This window comes from Somniosus microcephalus, chromosome 1 (genome assembly GCF_052327205.1).
Source record: "Somniosus microcephalus isolate GS21.2 chromosome 1, FLI_Smic_1.0, whole genome shotgun sequence".
Classification (NCBI taxonomy): domain Eukaryota; kingdom Metazoa; phylum Chordata; class Chondrichthyes; order Squaliformes; family Somniosidae; genus Somniosus; species Somniosus microcephalus.
The window spans coordinates 97338378-97363762 of NC_140987.1; the positions used below are offsets into that span (position 1 = coordinate 97338378).

At 41.8% G+C, this 25385-nt stretch overlaps 1 protein-coding gene across 2 annotated transcripts in view; it reads right to left on the minus strand.

The window, feature by feature from the left end:
* The window catches only part of LOC147124248 (prolow-density lipoprotein receptor-related protein 1-like), a 136171-nt gene extending 120210 nt beyond the window's left edge, over window positions 1-15961 (minus strand). For both annotated transcript variants that reach the window (XM_085984223.1, XM_085984218.1), the window contains exons 1-13: window positions 15792-15961; window positions 14531-14653; window positions 13551-13919; window positions 12841-12960; window positions 12631-12753; window positions 11754-11873; window positions 11553-11678; window positions 6890-7061; window positions 4006-4227; window positions 3367-3485; window positions 3148-3287; window positions 2082-2223; window positions 1232-1378 (exon numbers count right to left, since the gene is read on the minus strand). In XM_085984223.1, the coding sequence (XP_085840349.1) occupies window positions 1232-1378; window positions 2082-2223; window positions 3148-3287; window positions 3367-3485; window positions 4006-4227; window positions 6890-7061; window positions 11553-11678; window positions 11754-11873; window positions 12631-12753; window positions 12841-12960; window positions 13551-13919; window positions 14531-14653; window positions 15792-15858 (1990 nt within the window). In that variant the 5' untranslated portion in view covers window positions 15859-15961. The remainder of the gene's footprint in view (window positions 1-1231; window positions 1379-2081; window positions 2224-3147; window positions 3288-3366; window positions 3486-4005; window positions 4228-6889; window positions 7062-11552; window positions 11679-11753; window positions 11874-12630; window positions 12754-12840; window positions 12961-13550; window positions 13920-14530; window positions 14654-15791) is intronic.
* Window positions 15962-25385: the final 9424 nt, after the last annotated feature.

Consider the following 25385-nt stretch of genomic DNA (forward strand, 5'->3'; position numbering starts at 1 on the left):
GAATACAGCAAAGAAACTGCAAAATTCATTTATGATCAACCCAGATGCATAACCTGCCAAGTGCTTTGCAAGCTGAAGACCATCCGAGTGTACAGGTATTTCCCCAAAGTTGTCACTTTTCATGACAAGTAATTTATTGATTTTGGGAACAGCCCAAATCCTCTCATTGACTTCTTCCTTGCACCAGTTTAGTACATAGCTTGCTCCCATACCAATGAGCTCAAGATCAAAATAAAAAATCCCTTATGCAAGATTTACTAGAGGCCTTTGGAAGTTTAAGTAGGAGTCATCTTAAGAATAGTAATAGTGAACTTACTTCCCTTCATGTGTCTAAAGAAATTTTCAGAAGTGTCACAGTTCAATACAGCAATCACATTTCAAATTCAGTAGAGTTTTTAAACAGTGACTGACTCCAGATAGTTTATGCATGTTTATGTATACCAGGACCCACCCCACAATCACTAGGGATCAGCCTACACCAGAATTGCTTTCTGCTCCCAGATGCAGAAGATTTCAGATCTCATAGGCCTGGAGTTCACACTTGGTTTCCAGTAAGAGATCAGCACAATCTGGGTGGAATTGAGTGAAACACAAGATTGCGAAATTTAAAAATGCAAGAGTTGCACCCATAACCACTCACTTTAGTTTGTGATCTTTAATGCTGGTTCAAAATTCAATTTGCCCAAAGCAATCACTGCCCACAAAACTTGCCCCACCTGCAGATCAGCATGGCAAGTGTCAATTGTGCTCATCTAGGTTGTTTTTTTAAAAAAAACAGAGGCTTTGTTAAAAACCAGGCAATTTAATAAACAATTACTAGAGTATTGGATTGGAACACATTGCGACCAGAATTTCAGGCCCACAGACATCCATGATCACATGAATCTGTATGTTAATGACCTGCAGTGACCAGTCAACTGAAGCTCATTTCAACTGAATTGAGTCAATTGATCTGCCTTTAGCACACGAGAACTGTGACCAGCAATCAATTGAAGCCATTGCTAAGTCAGTTCCTTCAGCAATTATTTGAACAAATTCAGTAATCTTGAGGCCCCATTCTAGTCAATAATAATTACATTCAATGATTCATGGGCATTTTACATTTGAGCTTATGCAAATGAATTTGGGTGGCAACATGGGCATAACTGGTGCAATTTCCCCAATTGCACACCTAGCAGAAACTCCAGGCCGTAATAGCCAATGTTACAGACCAATTGTGTTTTTTTTTTACCAGTTATACACAGCTTTCCATCTTTCTTCAGCTCCATGCCATTTGGACAGACACAGGTGTATTTTAATGAGTGAATACTAATCTGAGGAGCAGGTAGACACAGGTATTCACATCCTCCATTCAAATGCTCATTGCACCAGTTTTTGCCTGTTGAAAACAAGGGCAATTTTAAAAAACAATCACTGGGAGCCACAGCATTATACATGGTGCCACATGCAAAGTCAGAAGTGTAGATATTACAATTGAAGTTTAAAGCTGCGCAATCTTAACACTGAAACTTTAAAGATGCTCAAATTTACAAAACAGTGCATTTAGGAAGTCATACAGCAAATTCACAAACCAAGATATCTCCCATTGTTTATTTTCTATAGTACAGTTGGCTGTTAATTGAAAGTTAGAAATTGATGTCAGTCATCTGTCAATATAGAAGTTAGAGAAACCAATTGGTTTAAATCTAGTCACTTGATATAGGGTGACAGGAAGAGGAAGTGGGTTGATAAGAGGAAGTGGGTTAAGGGCAAAACTACAGTGGGTTGATAAGAGGAAGTGGGTTAAGGGCAAAACTACAGTACTGCAGTTACAGGTGATGTACCGATTGACAAGTTATTAAACTGAAGATGGATTGTTACTGAGCATTATTTCAGCACCAATCAAATTCAAAACAAGGACTGTAGGGCAATTCATTATTCTCTAAACCAGTTAAGTTAGTTTTGGTAGTGAAATATCACTAGTTGAATCAAAGTTTGTGAAAACTGCAGAGTATCCATTGTAAACTGAAGTATTGAGGAAATTAAGATTTCATAACTGGAAAGTCTTATTTTTAAAATAAAGTCAAGCTCAGACTTCCTACCTGATGGTTGTATTAACTTGTGATAAATAATAATATCTTGAGGTTCATCAAGATTGGAGGCTAAAGTCACCACATTGACTCCCGTGAACTTATTAGCACTATAAATGGCTTCTGTCTCTCCATCAAGCCAAAAGATACGATCCTAAAACAAGACCATTTTCACTTATTTCAAGGCAGGCATTTCAACCAAAAATCTTCCCAATGCTGGTGATTGCACAAACATACCAATGATGAATTGAATGCAGAATTAATCAGTTAACATCCCTTAAAGACATCAAATTTAAACATGCACAAGCAGAAAGGTAAGTACATATTGTACACCATTCTTGCAGCCAGTCATCAAACTCCTTAGCCCCATAAATAACTAACCACTTCTTTCAAAACAGCCTCTAGGAATGACTCTGTATAGATATACCTTAGTTTGCACATACCATTGGACAACTGAAGTTACAAATGAAGTGCATTTGATGGCTTTTTGTGCAGCCAATGGATTTTTTCCTCAATTGAAAGACTGGGCAAGATGGTCAAGTGCATTGTTTTTTTGTATAAAAGACAAAAGTCCATTAGTACCTACACAGCTTATTTTTGGATTTCGTCAACAGCCTTACCCTTGGAGAATAAGAGTATGCTTATTAACTACTCAAATTGGGTCCATTTTCACTGCAGATAATTGTATTGCCAATTTGAATTCTAGCATAGTCAAACACAAAACTGAAGGAGTAGACTATCCAATTACCTTCCTACACAATTGAGAAAGTGTTTGTTCCCAGTCTCGAGGAATTAGCACCACCCAACTACTTAAAAAAGGTGGAGTTTTACAGATAATGAAGTTCTACTCAGCACTATTTAGCCATTAGCTGCTTTTAGTTGTTGAGGATGGTACAGGTATAATCACCCAATTGCTTATAGTCCACTATATTTAGAACCGAAAGCTTCAAGCTTAGCACAAAGCTCTGTCGGTCATGTAGTACAGGTACTACCAATTTGGTTAAACTAGTTTAAAAGCACAGGTTGCTCTACTTCAACCCTACTTGCACTGCAACAGTGTTGATTAATGATATCGTACCTCAAACATGGATACAGAAAGAGGATGACCAAGGAATTCTTCAGACTGCAGTATGGTTCTCCTATCTTCACCATTTACATCTATACTTGACAACGTGTGCAGCTTTGAATCAATCCAATAGAGACGGCTTTTCACACGGTCTATAGACAAATTTAAAGTAATGCATAAATAAGACTCCAACATGAATGCTGCAAAAAATATGTTTTAATGGCTACTTACCAAGTGCAATGCCATTTGGCCATTCAATCTCTCTGGTAACCAAAAGCTGGCGGTCAGCACCATTCATTCCTGCTTTTTCAATCTTTGCTGGCTCACCCCAGTCTGACCAGTAAAGAAACCTTTAAATCCAAACAAAGAGGAGCCAGCTTTAATTAAATCAAAATGCTTTGCTGTAGTTGAAATGGAGACCCTAAATGATCATTTTACAATAGAAGAATTTTACATTTTATTGGCTCTAGTTTGACATGTCTTCAGTGAATCTAGTAGGCACAAGAGCCTACATAGATTATCCAAGCTCACTGGAAAATAGCAAGTATGCACTCAAGGGGCTAGCACTCCAAATTGAATTATAGCAAATTAAAGCTCAAATTCTAGATCAGATATAAACCATGAACACTTTCCACATTAGCTCCTTATCCCAACTCCCAGTTTCTTCAATGCTATACATGTTTTATCAATTAAGAGTAAGATTTTGGGAGATTCTAGCTCACCAAGTCAGCATGGCTAGTTACCTGGTCACAAATTTGCATTCAGTTGGCTATACAGCAAGCTTGGTTTCTGAACTACCCCAAAAACCCTTTACATTATGTGCTGGTATGTAGATACCCTGCATTATACAAGTTAAAAATTGTTTAGTACCCAGTTAGTGGATCAGCTACTACAGATGCTGGTTCCTGTAGATTGGTATCAAAGAGGATTTTCCTTTTGGTTCCATCAAAGTTGGCCACAGAGAGTGTTTTAGGGCCCACATCGGTCCAATAAATGTTCTTGTGGATCCAGTCTACAGCAATTCCAAAAGGGATTTCTACATTCTTGATGGCTCTGGAAATATCTGTTGTACCTTGTTTATCCATTGATTTACTGCAATTAAGTCAGTAGTTAATATAAAAAAAAGAGCAAACTTCCAGAAAATGTATTCAAATTAGAAAAAAGATCCTGTAAAAAAAAGTGTTTCACATTGAGAAGTTTAACCAACTGAAATTTATAATACATTTAGAAAAAGTTACAATTGTAATGATTTTTTATCTTGAACACAGCCCAGAACAGTATTGGACATTACTGGATAGGCTCCTCTGCCTGCCATCAGGCACTAGATATCATTGGGTGTATTTAAAGTTAAAATATTCAGAGTTCTGGTCAAACTGTAGTGTAAAATAATTAGCTTAAGACTTTAATAACAGTGCAATGATCTAGAAGTTAGTTCCGAAGGTCTCAATTCAACCTTTTCTTCTCCCCCACCAACCAAGACCTTATACTTAAACCAATTAAGAATTTGAGGGGTACAAAACAGTTAGAAACATAGGAAAAATAGGAGCAGGAGTAGGCCATTCAAGCCTGCTCTGCAATATGATCATGGCTGATCCTCAATACCATATTCCCACTCTTCCCCATATGCCTTGTGTCTAGAAATCTATATCTCCTTAAATATATTCAGTGACTTGGCCTCCACAGCCTTCTGTGGAAGACAATTCCACAGGTTCATCACCCTGTGTAAAGAAATTTCTCCTCATAGTCCTAAATGTTCTACCCTGTATCCAAAGACTGACCACTCGTTCTAGACCCTCCAGCCAGGGAAGCATCCTCCCTGCATCCAGTCTGTAGAGCCCAGTCAGAATTTTATATGTTTCAATGAGATCCCCACTCATTCTACTGAACTCTAGTGAATACAGGCCTAGTTGACCCAATCACTCACGACAGTCCTGCTATCCCAGGAATCAGTCTGGTGAACCTTTGCTGCACTCTATGGCAAGTATATCCTTTCTTGGGTAAGGAGGCCAAAACTGCAGTACTCCAGGTGTGGTCTCACCAAGGCCCTGTGTAACTGTAGCAAGACATCCTTGCTCCTGTACTCTAATCCTCTTGCAATGAAGGTAAACATACCATTTGCCTTCCTAACAGCTTGCTGCACCTGCATGTTTGCTTTCAGTGACTGGTGTACAAGAACACTGAGGTCCCTTTGTACATCAACATTTCCCAATCTATCACCATTTAAATAATACTCTGCCTTTCCATTTTTCCCTACCAAAGTGGATAACTTACATTTATCCATGTTATACTGCATCTGCCCACTCACTTGTCTAAATCACCTTGAAGCCCCTTTTCATCCTCCACTCAATCCCACTTATTTTGTCAAAGTTGGAAATAGTACATTTGGTTCCCTCATCCAAATCATTGGTATATATTGTGAATAGCTGGGGCCCCCCCCAAGCACTGATCCCTGCAGTACCCCACTAGTCACTGCCTGCTGCCCCCCCAAAAAAACTATTTATTCCTACTGTTTGTTAACCAATTTTCAATCCATGCCAGTATATTACCCCCAATCCCATGTGCTTTAATTTTGCACACTAACCTCTTGTGGGACTTTATCAAAGGCCTTCTGAAAATCCAAGTACACCACATTCACTGGTTCTTCCTTATCTATTCTACTAGTTACATCCTCAAAACTCCAGTAGGTTTGTCAAACACAATTTCCCCTTCATAAATCCATGTTGACTTTGTCCAATCCCATTGGTTTTTTTTTTTTATATAGTGTCCTGTTACCACATCCTTTATAATAGGCTAGCATTTTCCCTACTACTGATGTTAGGCTAACTAGTCTGTAGTTTGATTTTCTCCTTAAAAAAGTTACATTTGCCACCCTCCAATCTGCAGAACTGTTCCATAATCTATAGAATTTGAAGACAACCACCAATGAGACACTATTTCCATGGCTACTTCTTAATACTCTGGCTCTTAGTACTCTGGCATGCAGATCAGGCCCTGGGGATTTATCAGCTTTCAGTCCCATTAATTTCTCTAGCACTATTTACCAATACTAATTTCCTTAAATTCCTCCTTCACTATACCCTTGGTTCCCTAGCATTTTAGTAAGTTATTTGTGTCCTTTTCCATGAAGACAGAACCAAAGTATTTGTTTAATTGCTCTGCCATTTCCTTGTTCCCAATTATAAATTTTCCTGTTTGTGTAATTTACCACTAATCTTTGAACATACTTTTAAAAGCAGACTGTAAAAGCTTCTATGTTTCTTGCAAGCTTACTCACTAATTTCTCCTCCCCTTAAGCTCAGTCCTTTTTTGCTGAACTCTAAACTGCTCCCAATCCTTAGGCTTGCTACTTTTTTGGCAACTAGGACCTCTTTGGATCCAATACTATCCTTAATGTCTTTTGTTAGCCATGGTTGGGCCACTTTACCTTGTTTTTTTGCACCAGAAAGGAATGTATAACTGTTACAATTCATGCATTCATTCCTTAAAATGTTAACCATTGCCTATCCACTCATGCCTTTTAATGAAGCTCCCCAAGCTATCACCAACTCACTAACTGGGTTGACCACCCAACATTTTAAAATAAAGAAATTTAGCATTTGCCATGTGATTTAATGTTGAAATTGTTAAATTGTTTTCAGAAGTAGAATACCTTGGTGGCTGAAAATACAAAATGTATATTGTAAATAGTTCTTGAACTGAAAATTCAGATTAAAACAACAGCATGATTTGGTACTGGAGACTTCAGAAATATTACCTGAAAATTGCCTGCTGTCCCAAGTCAGCCCAGAAGATTCTCTGCTCTGCAATGTCAGCATCCAGTGCTATAGCATTTCTCAGCTGGTCAACTACCTGAGTGTATTCCAAGTGATGCAATCCGATTTTCCTGATATCATGGCGATTAACGAAAATCAAAAACGGCTCTTCTTCTGTTTGAAAGAAACCAACTGTGAACAATAATTCCCTCCAGTACTAAAAGTTCCTAGAATCAGATCTTTACAGTACAGAAAGAGGCCATTTGGCCCATCATGCCTGCTCTCCAAAAAAGGCAGCCCCCCAAAATCCAGCAATCAGGGAAATCAGTGAAACTGACACTTCGGTTTCTGCAGAAAAGCCGAAGATAGGGGCAGGAGTAGGCCATTCGGCCCCCTCGAGCCTGTTCTGCCATTTAATGAGATCATGGTTGATCCAAATTCAGTACTTTGTCCCTGCTTCCTCCCTATATCCTTTTAGCCTTAATATATTTAACTCCTTGAATATATTTAATGAATTGGCCTCAACTGCCTTGTGTGGTAGAGAATTCCACAGGTTCACCACTGGGTGAAGAAATTCCTCCTCATCAGTCCTAAATGGCTTACCCCTTATCCCTAGACTGACCCCTGGTTCTGGACTCCCGTCATCAGGAACATCCTTCCTGCATCTAGTCCCGTTAGAATTTTATAAGTTTCAATGAGATCCCCTCATTCTTCTAAACTCCAGCAAGTATAAGCCCAGTTGACCCAATCTCTCCTCATACATCATTACTGCCATCCCAGGTATCAGTCTGGTGATCTTCACTGCACTCCCTCCATGGCAAGAACATCCTTCTTCAGATAAGGCAACCAAAACTGCACACAATACTCAAGGTGTGGTCTCACCAAGGCCCTGTACAACTGCAGCAAGACATCCTTGCTCCTGTACTCAAATCCTCTTGCTATGAGGGCCAACATACCATTTGTTTTCTTAAGCACCTGCATGCTTACCTTCAGCAACTGGTGCACAAGGACACCCAGGTCTCGTTGCACTTCCCCCCCCAATCTATTGGGATTCAGATAATAATCTGCCTTCCTGTTTTTGCCACCAAAGTGGATAAATGATGTTATCCACATTATACTGCATCTGTCCAATCACCCAACTTGTCCAAATCATACTGGAGTTTCTCTGCATCCTCCTCAACACACATGCCCACCCAGCTTTGCGTCATCTGCAAACTAGCAACTAGCTAGGGTCCAAGCACAGATCTCTGCAGTACCCAACTAATCACTGCCTGCCATTTGGAAAAAGACCATTTATTCCAACTCTTGCTTTCTGTCTACCACTTCTCTATCCAAGTCAGTACCTTACCCCCAATCCCATGTGCTTTAACTTTGCATGCTAATCTCTTATGCGGGACCTTATTGAAAGCCTTCTGAAAGTCCAAATACACCACATCCACTGGTTCTCCTTTATCTATTTTACCAGTTACATCCTCAAAAAATTCTAGTAGATTAGTCAAGCATGATTTACCTTTTGTAAATCTGTTGACTTTGTCTGATCCAGTCACTGTTTTCCAAGTGCTCTATTACATCTTTTATAATGACTCTAGCATTTCCCCCCCCCCCCCACTACCGAGGTCAGGCTTACTGGTCTATAATTCCCCATTTTCACTACCACTTTTTTTTTTTTTTTAATAAAAAATAGTGGTGTGGGACCTGTTAGAGTCTATAGAATTTTGAAAAATGACCAGCAATGCATCTATTTCTAGGGCCACTTCCTTACGTACCCTAGGATGTAGATTATCAGGCCTGGGGCTTTATTGGCCCTCAATCCTGTCAATTTCCCCAACACCATTTCACTACAAATACTGATTTCATTCAATTCCTCCCTCTCATTAGACCCTATGTTCCCCAACATCTCTGGGAGGTTATTTGTGTCCTCCTTGGTGAAAACAGAATCAAAGTATGTATTTAATTGGTCTGCCATTTTGTTCCCCATTATAAATTCCTGATTCTGACTGCAAGGGACCTATGCTTGATTTCACCAATCTATAAAAAGCTTTTAGTCAGTTTTTATGTTCCCTGCAAGCTTACTGTAATACTCTAGTTTCCCCCCTCAATTAATCCCTTTGTCCTCCTTTGCTGAACCCTAAACTGCTCCCAATCTTCAGGTTTGCTGCTTTTTCTGGCCAATTTATACTATCCTTAATTTCCCTTGTTGGACACAGTTGAGTCACTTATTTACATGCAAAACAAACATGAACAAATTCTGTAGTTCATCCATGCAATCTTTAAATGTTTGCCATTGCCTATCTACCATCAACCCTTAAGTAATGTTCCCCAATCCATCCTAGCCAACTTGCATCTCATACCATTTTTTATTTAAATTCAGGACCCTAGTCTGAGTCAACTACTTCACTCTCCATCTTAAAGAATTCTATCATATGATCACTCCTCCAAGGGGCCCTCACACAAGATTGCTAATTAATCCTCATTACATAATACCCAGTCCAAGATGGCCTGATCTCTAGTTGGCTCCTTGACATTGGTCCAGGAAACCATCCCGTATACACTCCAAGAATTCCTCCTCCACAATATTGTTACTAATTTGGTTAGCCCAATCTATGTGTAGATTAAAGTCACCCATGATAACTGCCGTGCCCTTATTACACATCTGTAATTTCCTTTTAATATGATCCCCAACATTACTGTTTGGGGGCCTGTATACAACTCCCACTAATGTTTTCTGCCCCTTGGTATTCCTCAGCTCTACCAGTTCTTTAACCAGCAATGCTACCCCACCTCTTTCCCTGTCCTTCCTGAATATCCCTGGATGTTGAATTCCCAGTCTTGGTCATCCTGGAGCCATGTCTCTAATCCCAATTATATCATATCCGTTTACATCTATTTGCGCAGCTAATTCATCCACCTTATTACGAATGCTCCTTGCATTAAGACACAGCCTTCAGGCATATTTTTTTTAATTTTTTTTTATTAAAATAAACTCTAGTCCTTTTAGAGTTATTTACTGTAGCCTGGTTTGATTTACACCCTTGATTTCTCAGCCTTCCATTTTTGCTTTTCTCCTTCCTGTCTTTTGCTTCTATCCTTGCTTCCCATTCCTCTGTCTCCCTGCACAGGTTCCCAACCCCCTGCCATTAGTTAAACACAATAGCACTAGCAAACACTCCTAGGACATTGGTCCTGGTCTTGCCCAGGTGCAAACTGTCCAGTTTGTACTGGTCCCACCTCCCCAGAGCCAGTTCCAATGTCCCAGGAATTTGAATACCTCCCCTTGCACCATTCCTCTAGCCACATTCATCTGAAATATCCTATTTCTACTAACTAGCATGTGGCACTGGTAGTGAGGTCCTATTTTTAATTTACCACCCAACTCCCTATATTCAGCTTTTAGGACCTCATCTGTTTAACTATTATCGGTGGTACCTATATGCACCACAACAACTGGCTGTTCACCCTCCCCCTCCAGAATGCCCTGCAGCCACTCGAGACATCACTTAAATACACCATTAAAAGTTAAACCCTTGTGGATTAGGTGCAACTGGGCTTTAACAGCATATTGACAGATACTAAACAAATGTTATGGCCCTGAAAAACTAATTGTTGAATGTCAAATTTATCCATTTTAATAAAAGTTTAAGTCTGTTCATCTTTATTTCACGTTTGCCTTTTCACCATGTGAAAGCCCTGATTTGTTTTGCTCTAACATTTTTAAAAGTTAGAATCAGAAGGAGCTTACTCACTTCCTCATTCAGTCTGAATTTTGCATTTTAACTGGCTGCTTTGACAGCTTGTTGACATCACAGCAGCTCACATTAGGGACTCACTTGCACCAATTTCAATTGCACTTCAGAAAAGCCAAACTTACACCAGAAATCACAAGGTCTTTGTGGGACACTTACTTCAGGGTCAGTGGCAAATGCCTCTTTCACTGCTGACTGCAAATTATGGCCATTAATTTTGACTGAATGTGGAACTCGATCCACTTAAACAAGCTTCAAAAAAAAAAAAAAAAAAATTGGAAGAAATTCCTTCTTTCTACCACCCCTTCCTCAGGCTAGTAGAGGTGTGCTGCAGAGCCCCAAAAAAGGTTAGTGGCTGCAACATCAATAAAGCCTTCAAAATTACATTGGGCAATATAAAAGACAGACTTGCATTTATATAGCACTTTTCACCAGACATCAGTGCTTTACAGCCAATTGTATTTTTTGAAGTGTAGTCACTGTTGTAATTTAGGAATGCAGCAGCCAATTTGCACACAGCAAGCTCCCACAAACAGCAATAATAATGACCAGATAATCTGTTTTAGGGATAAATATTGGCCAGGACACTGGGGATAACTCCCTGCTGTTTGAAATAGTGCCATGGGATCTTACGTCCACTTGAGGGACCAGCTGGGGCCTTGGTTTAAAGTCTCATCTGAAAGACAGCACCTCCGACAGTGCAGCACTCAGCCTAGATTTTTGTGCTCCAGTCTCCAGAGTAGGACTTAATAGGAGATTTTGGGGTGAAGAAAATATTCAGGAGTTTTGTTTACTTTCAGATAGTCTTTTTGCACAAGTTTCCATTTAGGTTAGATACTTGGGTAGTGTGTATAACTAGCAGAAGAGGTTTGGCTTCAAAAATAGTCACCATTAATTGAACATTTACAAATGTTGTACTTGCCTACAGCCTTGCAAAGCCCATTAAATGGATCCACATGATAGCCTTTATGACATTCACATGTGTAGCTTCCTTCTAAATTGAAGCAACTTTGACTGCAGGTTCCTGGATTTTGGCATTCATCAATATCTGCAAAGAGAAAACATATCCCTTCAAATTGATGATCTGGGCCAATTTCAAAGGAGAAAGTGAACTTAAACTTGCCTGCACAGGATTTTCTATCAACTAGTTCAAAGCCAGGTGGACATTCACATTCATAGCCAATGAGAAGATCTCTGCAGATGTGAGAACAGCCACCATTGTTCACCAAGCATTCATTCACATCTGTAGAACAAAGTAATTTTAGTCCCACACTAATGAGTGACATCTGCTAATGATACTTTCATTGACTTCAAACCAGAAGAACCCATTGAAGATTGTTTGAGGCTATTACTAGACAATGTAATTTCCAATATGCAGACCATAAAATTGGAAGTTGGCATTAGCCATCTACATACAGTTCATTGAAATGTCCAAGATGCAACCCCTGGATAAAAAAAACCTTAACCAATGAGGTTACTGTACTAAGTGGAGGAAATTTAAACTTTTAATTTAACATTTTGCCCCATCATTTGTTTCTAGATGCTTTGCTTAATCACATTATTGGAATTTATGACATTAGGAACTGACACCATTTAGTTTAAATAGTGTGACTGGTCTAAGTAGATCAAGATAACTTTACTAAAATTATATTTGACTTAACAGAAGTTGGAGTTCAAGATACCACATTTCAGAAGTGAAACAGGTTGTGAATCTTTCCCCCTGCAACCCCCCCCCCCCCCAAAATCCCCTAGAGTAGCATTACACTGCAAACAAAAGGTACTTTAGTTCAGTAAATATCCTTAGACATTATGTCCCAGTCTTGAAAAAAGTTTTGAATAGGTTCATTAAAATTTTAAAGAAGCACAAGAAATAAAGTAGGATCTCCTGTACTAGAATGTTGGAACGATAGGCGAGAAACAAATGATCTGTCCCACTTTCAAAACAAGTATTGCTATTTTACTGTAATCTCAACTGGAAGCACCCCCTTTCAGACACTTACTACATTCTTTGAGGGGTTCATCACTCCAGTCCTTGCAATCTTGTTGCAGGTTACACACTTTGGTTATATTTATGCATTCTCCAGTTAGACATCTGAAGTCAGATGGCCCTGTGCACTCTAGAGCTGGTAGGAGGGAATCATGTTCAAATATGAGTTTTGAAATAAGGAACTCAATAAAATGCATTCACTGATCCAAAGTTGTGTACTTACTCTTACAGTTGAGCTCATCACTACCATCACTGCAATCTATAATATCATTGCATTTCTTGCTTTCAGGAATACAGCTATCATCACCACATTTGAAATAATTAAGTTTACATACTGGAGGAGCTGAAATGAAAATGAAATTCAACATTTAAGAAACAGGAGTCTTTGCATGGTAATGACATTATCTAGAAAGTTGAGACTTTATATTTAATGTGTGCATAACATTACAAAACACCTGGAACATTCTCTAGTATCTACTGGAAGTCAAAATTAAGGCACAAACTGGATTGAATTAGATCAGACATCATTGAAGCTACTTTAAGCAAATGAAGCCAAATTAGAAAAGTCATAGGATGCACTACAGGTACAGCAACTGTACCAATAAATGCATCTTTTACCTTCCTTTGAAGGAAGACAAGTTCAGTAACTTCAGAAATCAATATTTAGGAATTACTCAAATTGGGCATGAGTCCGATGCAATTTGTTTTATCACACTGCCTTTAGTGCTCCACATCAGCCTTGCTTCTCCCCCATTCATACTGCATTCAATTATCAACCTTATTAATTCTTGCTGAATCCAAGTGTACCAGAAAGCAAGCTATTGGATTAGAGACAAGATTTTTAGCATACACCCACCAGTCAGTGAGGTGGTTTAGACAGCAAAAACTACTAGTTAAGAGTGAATCCCACAACCTAGAGAAAAGAAAACTTACGACATTTGGCTTCATCACTTCCATCTTTGCAGTCAATATCTCCGTCACAGTACCAGTGACTGTGAATACATTCACCAGAATCACAGAGGAACTCATTAGGAGGGCAGGTCACAGTTGAAGGAGGCATGGGCCCACAGCGGTCTGGAGATTCATCAGACTTATCAGCACAATCAGCATGGGAGTTACACACCCAAGCCAAGGGGATACATTTAGAACTACTGCACTGAAACTCATGTGGGTGACAGGTATGTGAACAGCTTTCTTCATCACTTTTATCACCACAGTCATCTACACCATTGCAGATAAATTTTTTGGAGATGCATCTACCACTGGAGCAAGTAAACTCTAATGGACTGCAAGTAAGGGTGCCTGAAAATAAAATTAAAAAAAATCACTATTTGCATTACAAGTCATTCATTTTCTTAAAACTGACTACTTTTGATGGTACTCAAGTTCCAACATTTGTCCTTCCAAACTTGCATTTATAATACAATAAAAGGTTGCTCAGTCACTATGTACTACTATCATCACCACCACTATTATTCAGTAGCACACATCCTGCAAGATACTCCATGGCAACAGTACATGGGCCCAGCATCATGAGAGGGGTACAAGTGGCACCAGTACACTTTTTTATTAACTACAAGTTTCTTTGACACTTAATCATAGTAGACAGAGGTTGCAGTTGATTTTGCTTTTATTTGGTACAAAGCAAATAAAGGCCCAGATCTTTACAAAACAGACAAGTAATGGTGTCAGCCACTATACAATTGTGTATCAATACTTCTGGATGTAAACATTCAGTCTTGCACATCCAGTATCTTAAACAATCATTGTTATATGGAGCAAAGAATTTAAATGTACATTGTGCTACAGATCATGATTGATCATCCCCTTCTTTCTATTCTCTAACCATCCGAGGTCTTGGTAACCATTAGATTGGGCTGAACCAAGTGTCACCAAATAAACTAGCTACCTACCACAGTTCTCCTCATCGCTGCCACCATCACAGTCTTTTACTCCATCACACCTCCAGGAGATAGGAATACATTGAAACAATCCAGAGCCACAGTGTATTTCATTGACTGGACAAGTGCTTATGCCTGAAAATGAGACACAGCCAAGGTTACTTGCAGTACTACTTCTACATTCCCTTCCCAAGAAGAGGGAAGTGCAAGGTAATTTAATAGATACTAAGTACCAAACAAGAACAAAGTTTAAAACGAATTTTGAGCTCAACAGATTACAAATGAGATCCTTAAGGAATGGCACACATCAGTAAGTAGTACCAGGATGCATTACTATGGGTTAAAACTCACTCAGACTATCTGAACTTCCAAACATACTGCATTAGCCTAGCATTTCTACTTCTCAAAAGGTTCCTATCTTCCACAGCCAACAGCCCCCTTAAAACACACCTTTCTTCAGCCCACACCACCTTCACTTCCAACACCAAATGGCAAGAGCACATGGAATTCTTGGTCTCCAAGGTGGAGACCATCTTCCCAGCTGCTTTTCACTGTCCATTTCACTTGCTCACAAGCTAGAAGGGGACAGGGGTGGAAGCAGAAAATACTGGAAAAACGCAAGTCAGGCAACATCCGTTGAGAAATTTGAGTTGACGTTTCGGGTCAAAATCCTTTTTCAAAAAGGGGTGGAAGTAGTTTGATGAATAGATGGGCACCGACTCACTTAAATGGCTAAGACAGAACTTTAATTTAAACTAGATCAGAAAAAAATGTGCATTGCTTCTGGGGAAAAAATAAAGTACACTTTTTAAAAAGGCATCAGTGGTTACAAAACAGACAAGCAAGATGTTACAGGATCTGTGCAGGCTTTATATACACACATTTTCCCTCCTAAACTGTACTCCCCAATTGGAGTAATCTTTATTACACATTTTAGTGGCAGCTGCAGGTTTAGACAATTCAATACCTACACAGGAGGCTACTAACCTGACTTTTACATTGTGTGTTTGATAAGCACATTGTATTTCTTTTAAAGAAGGTAATAGATAAATTATTAACTACATACAGGTTACCATAGATACGATAGACCTGAAGTTTCATACAAAGCATTCTATAGTGCGAAGGGCTCCTTGCTTGCAAGTAAAAGTTGTGAAACGATATTCACTTCTACAGATAATACAAGTATTTGCGGTGATCTTTTATTTGTTCAATGGTGTTTTCACATTTACTACTGGACGTCACATTTTTTTAAAAATTGAGTCATATTACTCACCATTTGTATACGTGGGCGAATATGAACATAGTGCTAACAGCAATACAACCAATCGAAAGGGAATCATGTCACTGCTTTTACCCAAAGCAGGAATCCAAAAGCTGCCGCTGCTCCTAGACGACTGTGGTCACTGAATTTGGTTTTTACTGTCCCCCGAGCCAACTAAACTATACAGACGTACAGAAGCTTGCTATTTTATCGTGTTTCTTTATACCCTCCAACCTTGATTGGTCGTTGTGTATCTCCGAATCCAATTGCTTCCGGAAAGCGGACCTGTTGATATATTCATTCACATTGCTGCTTGATGAAGATTGATCAACTGGATATCATTAATCTTATTGCAATCTGTTCTTATTGCTAATTGGAAGGGGTCCTGATTGTTATATGAGCGACCACTGATTTTTCATTCTTTTCAGCTGCTCTTTTTGGTGCAATCAAGAAACAAAAAAAAACTGTAATTTAACAAAAATACATCAAATGCATTCTTTTCAGCTGATTTGCTGGACCCGCATATTTACCACCTGAGCTTACTCGGTTTCCACATGAGGCTTAACCTTGCATAATGATAAATTCGGTGTTTTGTTTATAGATATTGTAAGATTCCAGATTGCCGCATGTTACTATCTTGCGAAATTGATAAGTTATGCAGAATTGAATGACTGGAAGGAGCGCTTTGAATTTGAAGCCTTCTATATATTTATTCAATGTAATGCATTACAAAGCACTGTCCTTTCACACTCATCACCATGGGGGGGCAACATTATTTCTCACCATTCACTGTAACTCACTAAGCCACTTCCAAAGGTGCACACAAATCTGTCCATGAACGCAAAGTGTTGAAAATAAAGGTTTCAATGTTTGACAACACATTAACAGAAACTTTACATGAAGATTGCATAAAACACCCAAGTGCCTACCCTTGTGTGTTAGTTGGTATGATTGGACTAGGATGAGGGTGAGTGTGAGGGGTGGCTAGTGAGATGGGGATGGGATAATGTAGATAGAGAGGGATGGGTGGAGGTGCAAGTAAGGATGTGCAGGAGTAGGGTAGGGAAGGCAGAGTGATGGGGATTTGATGAGAGGCACAGTAGGATGAGGTTGAGTGTGGCTTTGTACTAATGTTTTGTGATCTACTGAGATCATTGAAACGTTTGCATCACTGCAGCCTCCTGACCACACTTCTGCTTGTGTCCCCCTCTGCAATGTGCAACCAGGCTGCGTTGATCTCCTAGGGAGGTCTCTTCCACCCATGGGAAGGGAAAAGGACCTCCTTGTGTGCTGTGACTCCCTCCATAAGCATATGGAGGGAGTCATGCGAGAGCCTGGGTACAGCCGTGCACCTCTGTACAGTGCTTGTCAGTGTTTGCAGCACCTCAATGCTATAGAACACTGACAGCTCAAATGTCAAAAGAAAGTTGGCCATGGTCTCTTTAAGGAAACCGGCTGATGACGCGTTATCAAATGATGTCACCAGACTCGCTTCCACTAATTGGCCGGGAAACTCGCTGGGTGGGCTTAACAAGCCCAATCAGGGAAATTCATTTCGGAGGCCGGGATGGAGACAGCAGCGGGGTCGGGACCCGCCACCGACATTGCCCGCCACGGACCCACCAAGGTTTGTAAAATCCAGCCCCACGGCTTCGGTCTTCCCAATATTTAGTTGGAAGAAATTTCTGCTCATCCATTACTAGATGTTGGACAAGCATATGACAAATCAGAGACAGTGGAGGGGTCGAGAGAGGTGGTGGTGAGGTAGAGCTGGGTGTCATCAGCGTATATGTGGAACCTGATGTGTTTTTGGAAGATGTCACCGAGGGGAAGCATGTAGATGAGAAATAGGAGGGGACCAAGGATAGATCCTTGGGGGACTCCAGAGGTAACGGTTGGGAGTGGAAAAAGAAGCCATTGCAGGTGACTCTCTGGCTATGATTGGATAGATAGAAATGGAACCAGGCGAGTACAATCCCACCCAGCTGGGCGACGGTGGAGAGGCCTTGGAAGAGGATGGTGTGGCCAACTGTTCCCAAGGCTGCAGACAAGTCAAGAAAGATGAGGGGGGATAGATTACCACTGTCAGTCATGTAAGATGCCATTTGTGACTTTGATAAGAGCCGTTTCAGTACTGTGGCAAGGGCAGAAACCTAATTGGAGTGAATCAAATGTGGTGTTGCGGGAAAGATGGGCACAGATTTGGGAAGCGACAACAAGTTGAAGGATTTTGGAGAGGAAAGGGAGGTTGGAGGTGGGGCAGTAGTTTACAAGGACAGAGGGGTCAAGGGTGGGTTTTTTGAGGAGGGGGTAATGACAGCAGATTTGAAGGCGAGGGGGACAGTACCTGAGGAGAGGTAATCATTAACAACACCAGCTAACATGGGGGCCAGGAAGGGAAGTTAGATGTCCAACAATTTGGTGGGAATAGGATCCAGTGAGCAGGAGGTGGGTCTCATGGACAAGATGAGCTTGGAGAGGGTATAATAGAAGATAGAAGAGAAACTAGAGAAAGATGCAAGATCAGGGTAAGGGCAGGGAGGAACCCTAGGGGAAGTTTGGCCCGGTGGGCTAAATAAAGGGAGAGAAGGGGCAGAGGCAGCTGAATGAGTAGTCCTAATCTTTGTGACAAAAGTCCATGAGCTTCTTGCACTTGTTGTTGGAGGTGAGGGTGAAGGAGGTGGGGGAGGGTGGTTTAAAAAGACGGTTTGTAATAGAGAAGAGAAGCTGAGGGTTGTCTTTGCATTCCACGATGATCATGGAATAGTGAACAGTTTTGGCAGAGGAGAGCAGGACGGTTTATGTGGCCCAACCAGATCTAGCGGTGAATGGTTAAGCCAATTGTCCGCCATAGTCATTCAAGTCTGCATCCCTTGGACTTATGGGAGTGGAGATGAGGGCCGTACCAGGGGGAGCGACCAGGGTGAAAAAGAGTAATGGTTTTAATGGGGACAAGGGCATCAAAGGTGGAGGTGAGGGTGTGATTGAACAGATCAGTAGTTGCACAAATGTCATGATGAATGGAGGGCCAAAGTTGGGAAGTTGAAAGTGCGGCTGTAAGTGGCTTGAGGGAGAGCTTTTTCCAGGGGTGGATACAAAAGGAAATCACCTTAGCAACTCTTGCTTTAATAACTTAGCAAATTTAACTTGGACAAATGCAGCTTTATGGCATGAACTGGAGGAGGTTGTATGAGCCCTTGAGGACTCTGATACCTTTCCCTAGCTTTTCGAGTGAATACAGAACATGGGACAACTGATGCTTTCAGTTTAAATTGTTTCTGTGAATGCTCTAACCTAACAAAGAATGCAAAAGAGTTGAAAAACATACTAATGACCTGATGCTTCCATTTCCCATGTTCAGTGCCAGATATTCACAGAAATCATTGAGGGCTTTTAAAGTCATAGGCCTAGAAATTCATTAAGGCGCTGCCAGCTTTGCGGCCAGTTACCGCCTAAAGCGGGCTTCTGCGCCAAAAATGAGTTTGCGCTGATATTCAGCGCAGCGGTATTGGCGGCGGTAGCCATTAGCGCTGCGCCGGCACCGATGATGTCATCGGTGTGCGCAGTGCCCCGGTTCCGCCCCGAATCCGGCCTGATCCCCATATTTAGTAGCGGCCGCCTCCTCCGAAGCGGCCGCAAACAGCGACCAAAAAACGGGGCCGTGCTGTAGCCTTAGTGGGGCGCTTTAAAGGGGAAGGTGTGGCCGGCCGCTTTTTCGGCGGCCGCCTGCCCGCACCTCCTTCCCCGGCCTCCTCCCCCCCCCCCCCCGCGGCATTGCCGGCTGCTTTCCGCGAACCCGGCACTTCTCCGTGGTGCCGGGCTCATTTGCCGGCACTCTCCAGCGGCGATCTCCCCGTTGCAGGCAGCTCCCCCTTAAGAGAAGGAGGAGGCCTGCAGTACCGCAGCCTGCCGCTCCGCAGCGGCTGGCGCAGCGGCGCCAAGAGCGCTGACATTCAGTGTCAGCGCCCCAAGCGGAGGCGGGCACACCCTGGTATAGCGCCCGGTTCCGATTTGGGGCGCTAACACTGAATATCTGACGATCGCTAATGGCTCCCCGCCCAGCGCTAACTTTTGGGCGCGTGCGAGCTGGCCGCCCCAAAGTGAATTTCTAGGCCACAGAGTTATACAGCACAGAAAGAGGCCCTTCGGCCCAAAGTGGGTGCTGTACTGCAGACACCTTCAACCATTTCAGGTAATGCACTCTTAAATAGGAGTGTTATTATTTGCTGCAGTTCATTGTCATGCACGTTTTTTGTTATTTGCTGCTGATGTGGTGTACGTTTTCATTTATTTGCACTCTTTTTTTCATTTGTGGCTTATTGACAGCTGCAATTTAAATGACCACGACCATGAACACAATTCTGAAGATAGGCGCCTCGTTGGGTGTGCCTGTTTGCTGGTTTTGGAGGAGGAACTGAGGTGGCATGAGAGGGAGCGACATTTACACCTTTTGAAGCATCCATTTTTAACCCAACTACTAGTGCAGTGGCGGGGGTGGTGGTGGGTGGGTACATGCTGCAAACAAGATCATGGTTGCACATGTGAATACAAAGGATCAGATGGTAGGACAGACAAGGGGACGTGCCAAATATACCCTCACCAGTATCTCAAAGGCCATTGGACAGCTTTGCCATGGAGGCATTTTTGGTTCTGTCTTCACAAAGGAGGACAGAAATAAACTCCCAGAGATGTCGGGGAACATAGGGTCTAATGAGAGGGAGGAACTGAATGAAATCAGTATTTGTAGGGAAATGGTGTTAGGGAAATTGATGGGATTGAAGGCCGATAAATCCCCAGGGCCTGATAATCTACATCCTAGGGTACTTAAGGAAGTGGCCCTAGAAATAGTAGATGCATTGCTGGTCATCTTCCAAAATTATATAGACTCTGGAACAGTTCCCATGGATTGGAGGGTAGCTAATGTAACCCCACTATTTAAAAAAGGTGGTGGAGAAAAAACAGGGAATTATAGACCGGTAAGCCTGACATCGGTAGTGGGGAAAATGCTAGAGTCCATTAGAAAAGATGTAATAGCAGAGCACTTGGAAAACAGTGACAGGATCAGACAAAGTCAACATGGATTTACAAAAGGCTTGACTAATCTACTGGAATTTTTTGAGGATGCTACTGGTAGAATAGATAAGGGAGAATCAGTGGATGTGGTGTATTTGGACTTTCAGAAGGCTTTTGATAAGGTCCCGCATAAGAGACTAGCATCCAAAGTTAAAGCACATGGGATTTGGGGTAAGGTACTGACTTGGATCGAAAACTGGTTGGCAGACAGGAAGCAAAGAGTTGGAATAAACGGGTCTTTTTCCGAGTAGAAGGCAGTGACTAGTGGGGTACCGCAGGGATCGGTGCTAGGACCCCAGCTATTCACAATATATATTAATGATCTAGACAAGGGAACTAGATGTAATATCCAAAGTGATCCCACCACCAAACACATCTTCCCCTCCCCTCCCCTTTCAGCATTCCGTAGTGGACCGCTCCCTCCGAGACACCCTAGTCCACTCCTCTATCACCCCCAACAGCCATTCCCCTTCACCTGGCACCTTCCCATGCAAGCGCAGGAGATGTAACACCTGCCCCTATACCACCCCCCTTCCCACTGTCCAGGGCCCCAAACACCCCTTCCAGGTGAAACAGCGATTCACTTGTACTTCTTGCAATCTAGTATACTGTATTCGCTGCTCACGATGCGGTCTCCTCTACATTGGGGAGACCAAACGCAGATTGGGTGACCGCTTTGCGGAACACCTCCGTTCAGTCCGTAAGCGTGACCCCGAGCTTCCGGTCGCCTGTCATTTTAATTCACCGCTCCATTCCCACTTGGACCTCACCATCCTTGGCCTCTTGTATTGTTCCACGGAAGCTCAACGTAAACTCGAGGAACAGCAAATCATCTTCCAATTAGGCACTTTGCAGCCTTCCGGACTCAATATCGAGTTCAATAATTTCAGATCGTAACCTCGGCCTCTCTTTTTTCCTTAAAATTTTTTCCACCCCTTTGTTTTGGGTCCTCCTTTCCCCCCCACCCCCTCCTTTCCTTTTGTTTCTCTCTCTCACCTGGCAGCTGTCCTTATCCTGCCAGTACACTTCACACCTAATCTCAGCTGCCTTTTGTCTCCATGGGCCCATTACCATCTCATCTGGCTTCTAATACCTTTTATTGTCTCCTTTTCTTCTTTTGTTCGATCGCAGCTTTGCCTTCGATCTTTTTATTTTCTTTCCAGTTTTGAAGAAGGGTTTCAACCCGAAACGTCAACTCAAATTTCTCTCCACGGATGTTGCATTCTCTGTTGTTATTTTGGATTTCCAGCATCTGCAGTATTTTGCTATCGTCGTAGATGTAATATCTCCAAGTTTGTAGATGACACAAAGCTGGGTGGGCGTGTGTGCTGTGAGGAGGATGCAGAGAAACTCCAGTACGATTTGGACAGGTTGGGTGATTGGGCAGAGGCATGGCAGATGCAGTATAATGTGGATAAATGCGAGGTTATCCACTTTGGTGGCAAAAACAGGAAGGCAGGTTATTATCTGAACGGCAATAGATTGGGAAAAGGGGAAGTGCAACGAGACCTGGATGTCCTTGTGCACCAGTTGCTGAAGGTAAGCATGCAGGTGCAGCATGTGGTTAAGAAGGCAAATGGTATGCTGGCCTTCATAGTGAGAGGATTTGAGTACAGGAGCAAGGATGTCTTGCTGCAGTTGTACAGGGCCTTGGTGAGACCACATCTTGAGTATTGTGTGCAGTTTTGTTCGCCTTATCTGAGGAAGGATGTTCTTGCCATGGAGGGAGTGCAGCAAAGATTCACCAGGCTGATACCTGGGATGGCAGGAATGACGTATGAAGAGAGATTGGGTTGATTAGGCTTATATTCGCTGGAGTTCAGAAGAATGAGAGGGGATCTCATTGAAACTTATAAAATTCTAACAGGACTAGGCAGACTAGATGCAGGAAGGATGTTCCCGATGGCCAGGGAATCCAGGACCAGGGGTCACAGTCTAAGGTTAAGGGGTAAGCCATTTAGGACTGAGATGATGAGGATTTCTTCACCCATAGAATGGGGAATCTGTGGAATTCTCTACCACAGAAGACAGTTGAAGCCAATTCATTAAATACATTCAAGAAGGAGTTAGATATATTTCTTAATGCTAAGCGGATCAAGGGATATGGGAAGAAAGCAGGGACAGGGTACTGAATTTGGATGATCAGCCATGATCTCATTGAATGGCAGAGCAGGCTCGAGGGGCTGAATGGCCTACTCCTGCTCTTATCTTCTACGTTTCTATGTTTCTGTCTACCTGTCCTGCTGCCTTCAGGGATCTATGTACATGCACACCAAGGTCCCTCTGATCCTCTATCCTTCCTAGGGTCCTACTATTCATTGTGTATTCCCTTGCCTTGTTAGTCCTCCCAAAATGCATCACCTCACACTTTTCAGGGTTAAATTCCATTTGCCACTGTTCTGCCCATCTGACCAACCCATCGTTGTGTCGTCTGCAAACTTGGAAATATTACATCTAGTTACCTCGTCTGGATCATTAATATATATTGTGAATAGCTGGGGTCCTAGCACCGATCCCTGCGGTACCCCACTAGTCACTGCCTGCCACTCAGGAAAAGACCCATTTATTTCAACTCTTTGCTTCCTGTCTGCCAACCAGTTCTCTATCCAAGTCAGTACCTTACCCCCAATCCCATGCTAATCTCTTATGCGGGACCTTATCGAAAGCCTTCTGAAAGTCCAAATACACCACATCCACTGGTTCTCCCTTATCTATTCTATTAGTTACATCCTCAAAAAATTCCAGTAGATTAGTCAAGCATGATTTACCTTTTGTAAATCTGTGTTGACTTTGTCCGATCCTGTCACTGTTTTCCTAGTGCTCTGCTATTACATCTTTTATAATGGACTCTAGCATTTTCCCTACTACCGATGTCAGGCTTACTGGTCTATAATTCGCCGTTTTCTCTCTACCACCTTTTTTACATAGTGGGGTTACATTAGCTACCCTCCAATCCATGGGAACTATTCCAGAGTCTATATAATTTTGGAAGATGACCAGCAATGCATCTACTATTTCTAGGGCCACTTCCTTAAGTACCCTAGGATGTAGATTATCAGGCCCTGGGGATTTATCGGCCTTCAATCCCATTAATTTCCCTAACACCATTTCCCTACAAATACTGATTTCATTCAGTTCCTCCCTCTCATTAGACCCTATGTTCCCCGACATCTCTGGGAAGTTATTTGTGTCCTCCTTTGTGAAGACAGAACCAAAGTATGTATTTAATTGGTCTGCCATTTCTTTGTTCCCCATTATAAATTCCCCTGATTCTGACTGCAAGGGACCTATGCTTGACTTCAGCAATCTTTTTCTCTTCACATATCTATAGAAGCTTTTACAGTCAGTTTTTATGTTCCCTGCTAGCTTACTGTCATACTCTATTTCCCCCCTCTTAATTAATCCCTTTGTCCTCCTTTGCTGAATCCTAAACTGCTCCCAATCCTCAGGTTTGCTGCTTTTTCTGGCCAATTTATATATCCTCTCCTTGGATCTTATGCTATCCCTAATTTCCCCTGCTAGTCATGGTTGAGTCATCTTTTTTGTTTTATTTTTATGCTAAACAGGGATGAACAAATTCTGTAGTTTATCCATGCAATCTTTAAATGTTTGCCATTGCCTATCCACCATCAACCCTTTAAGTAACATTCCCCAATCCATCCTAGCCAAATCGCGCCTCATATCATCGTAGTTTCCTTTATTTAAATTCAGGACCGTAATCTCTGAGTCAAATACTTCACTCTCCATCTTAATGAAGAATTCTATCATATTATGATCGCTCCGCCCCAAGTGGCCTCACACAACAAGATTGCTAATTAATCCTTTCTCATTACATAATACCAAGTCTAAGATGGCCTGATCTCTAGTTGGTTCCTCAACATATTGGTCCAGGAAACCATCCCGTATACAGTTCAGGACTTCCTCCTCCACAGTATTGTTACTAATTTGGTTAGCCCAATCTATATGTAGATTAAAGTCACCCATGCTAACTGCTGTGCCCTTATTGCACGCATCTCTAATTTCCCATTTATTGCCATCCCCAACCTCAGCATTACTGTTTGGGGTTCTGCATACAACTCCCACTAACATTTCCTGCCCCTTGGTATTTCTCAGCTCTACCCATACAGATTCCACATCATCAGAGCTAATATCCTTCCTTACTATTGTGTTAATCTCCCCTTTAACCAGCAATGCTACCCCACCTCCTTTTCCTTTTTGCCTGTCTTTCCTGAATATTGAATACCCTTTGATGTTGAATTCCCAGCCTTGGTCACCCTGGAGCCATGTCTCCGTAATCCCAATTATATCATATCCATTTACATCTATTTGCGCAGCTAATTCATCCATCTTATTACGAATGCTCCTCGCATTAAGATGTAAAGCCTTCAGGCTTGTTTTTTTAACACTCTTAGTCCTTTTAGAATTATTATTTACTGTGGCCATGTTTGATTTAAACCCTTGATTTCTCTGACTGCCACATTTGCTTTTCTCCTTCCTGTCTTTTGCTTCTATCCTTGCTTCCCTTTCCTCTGT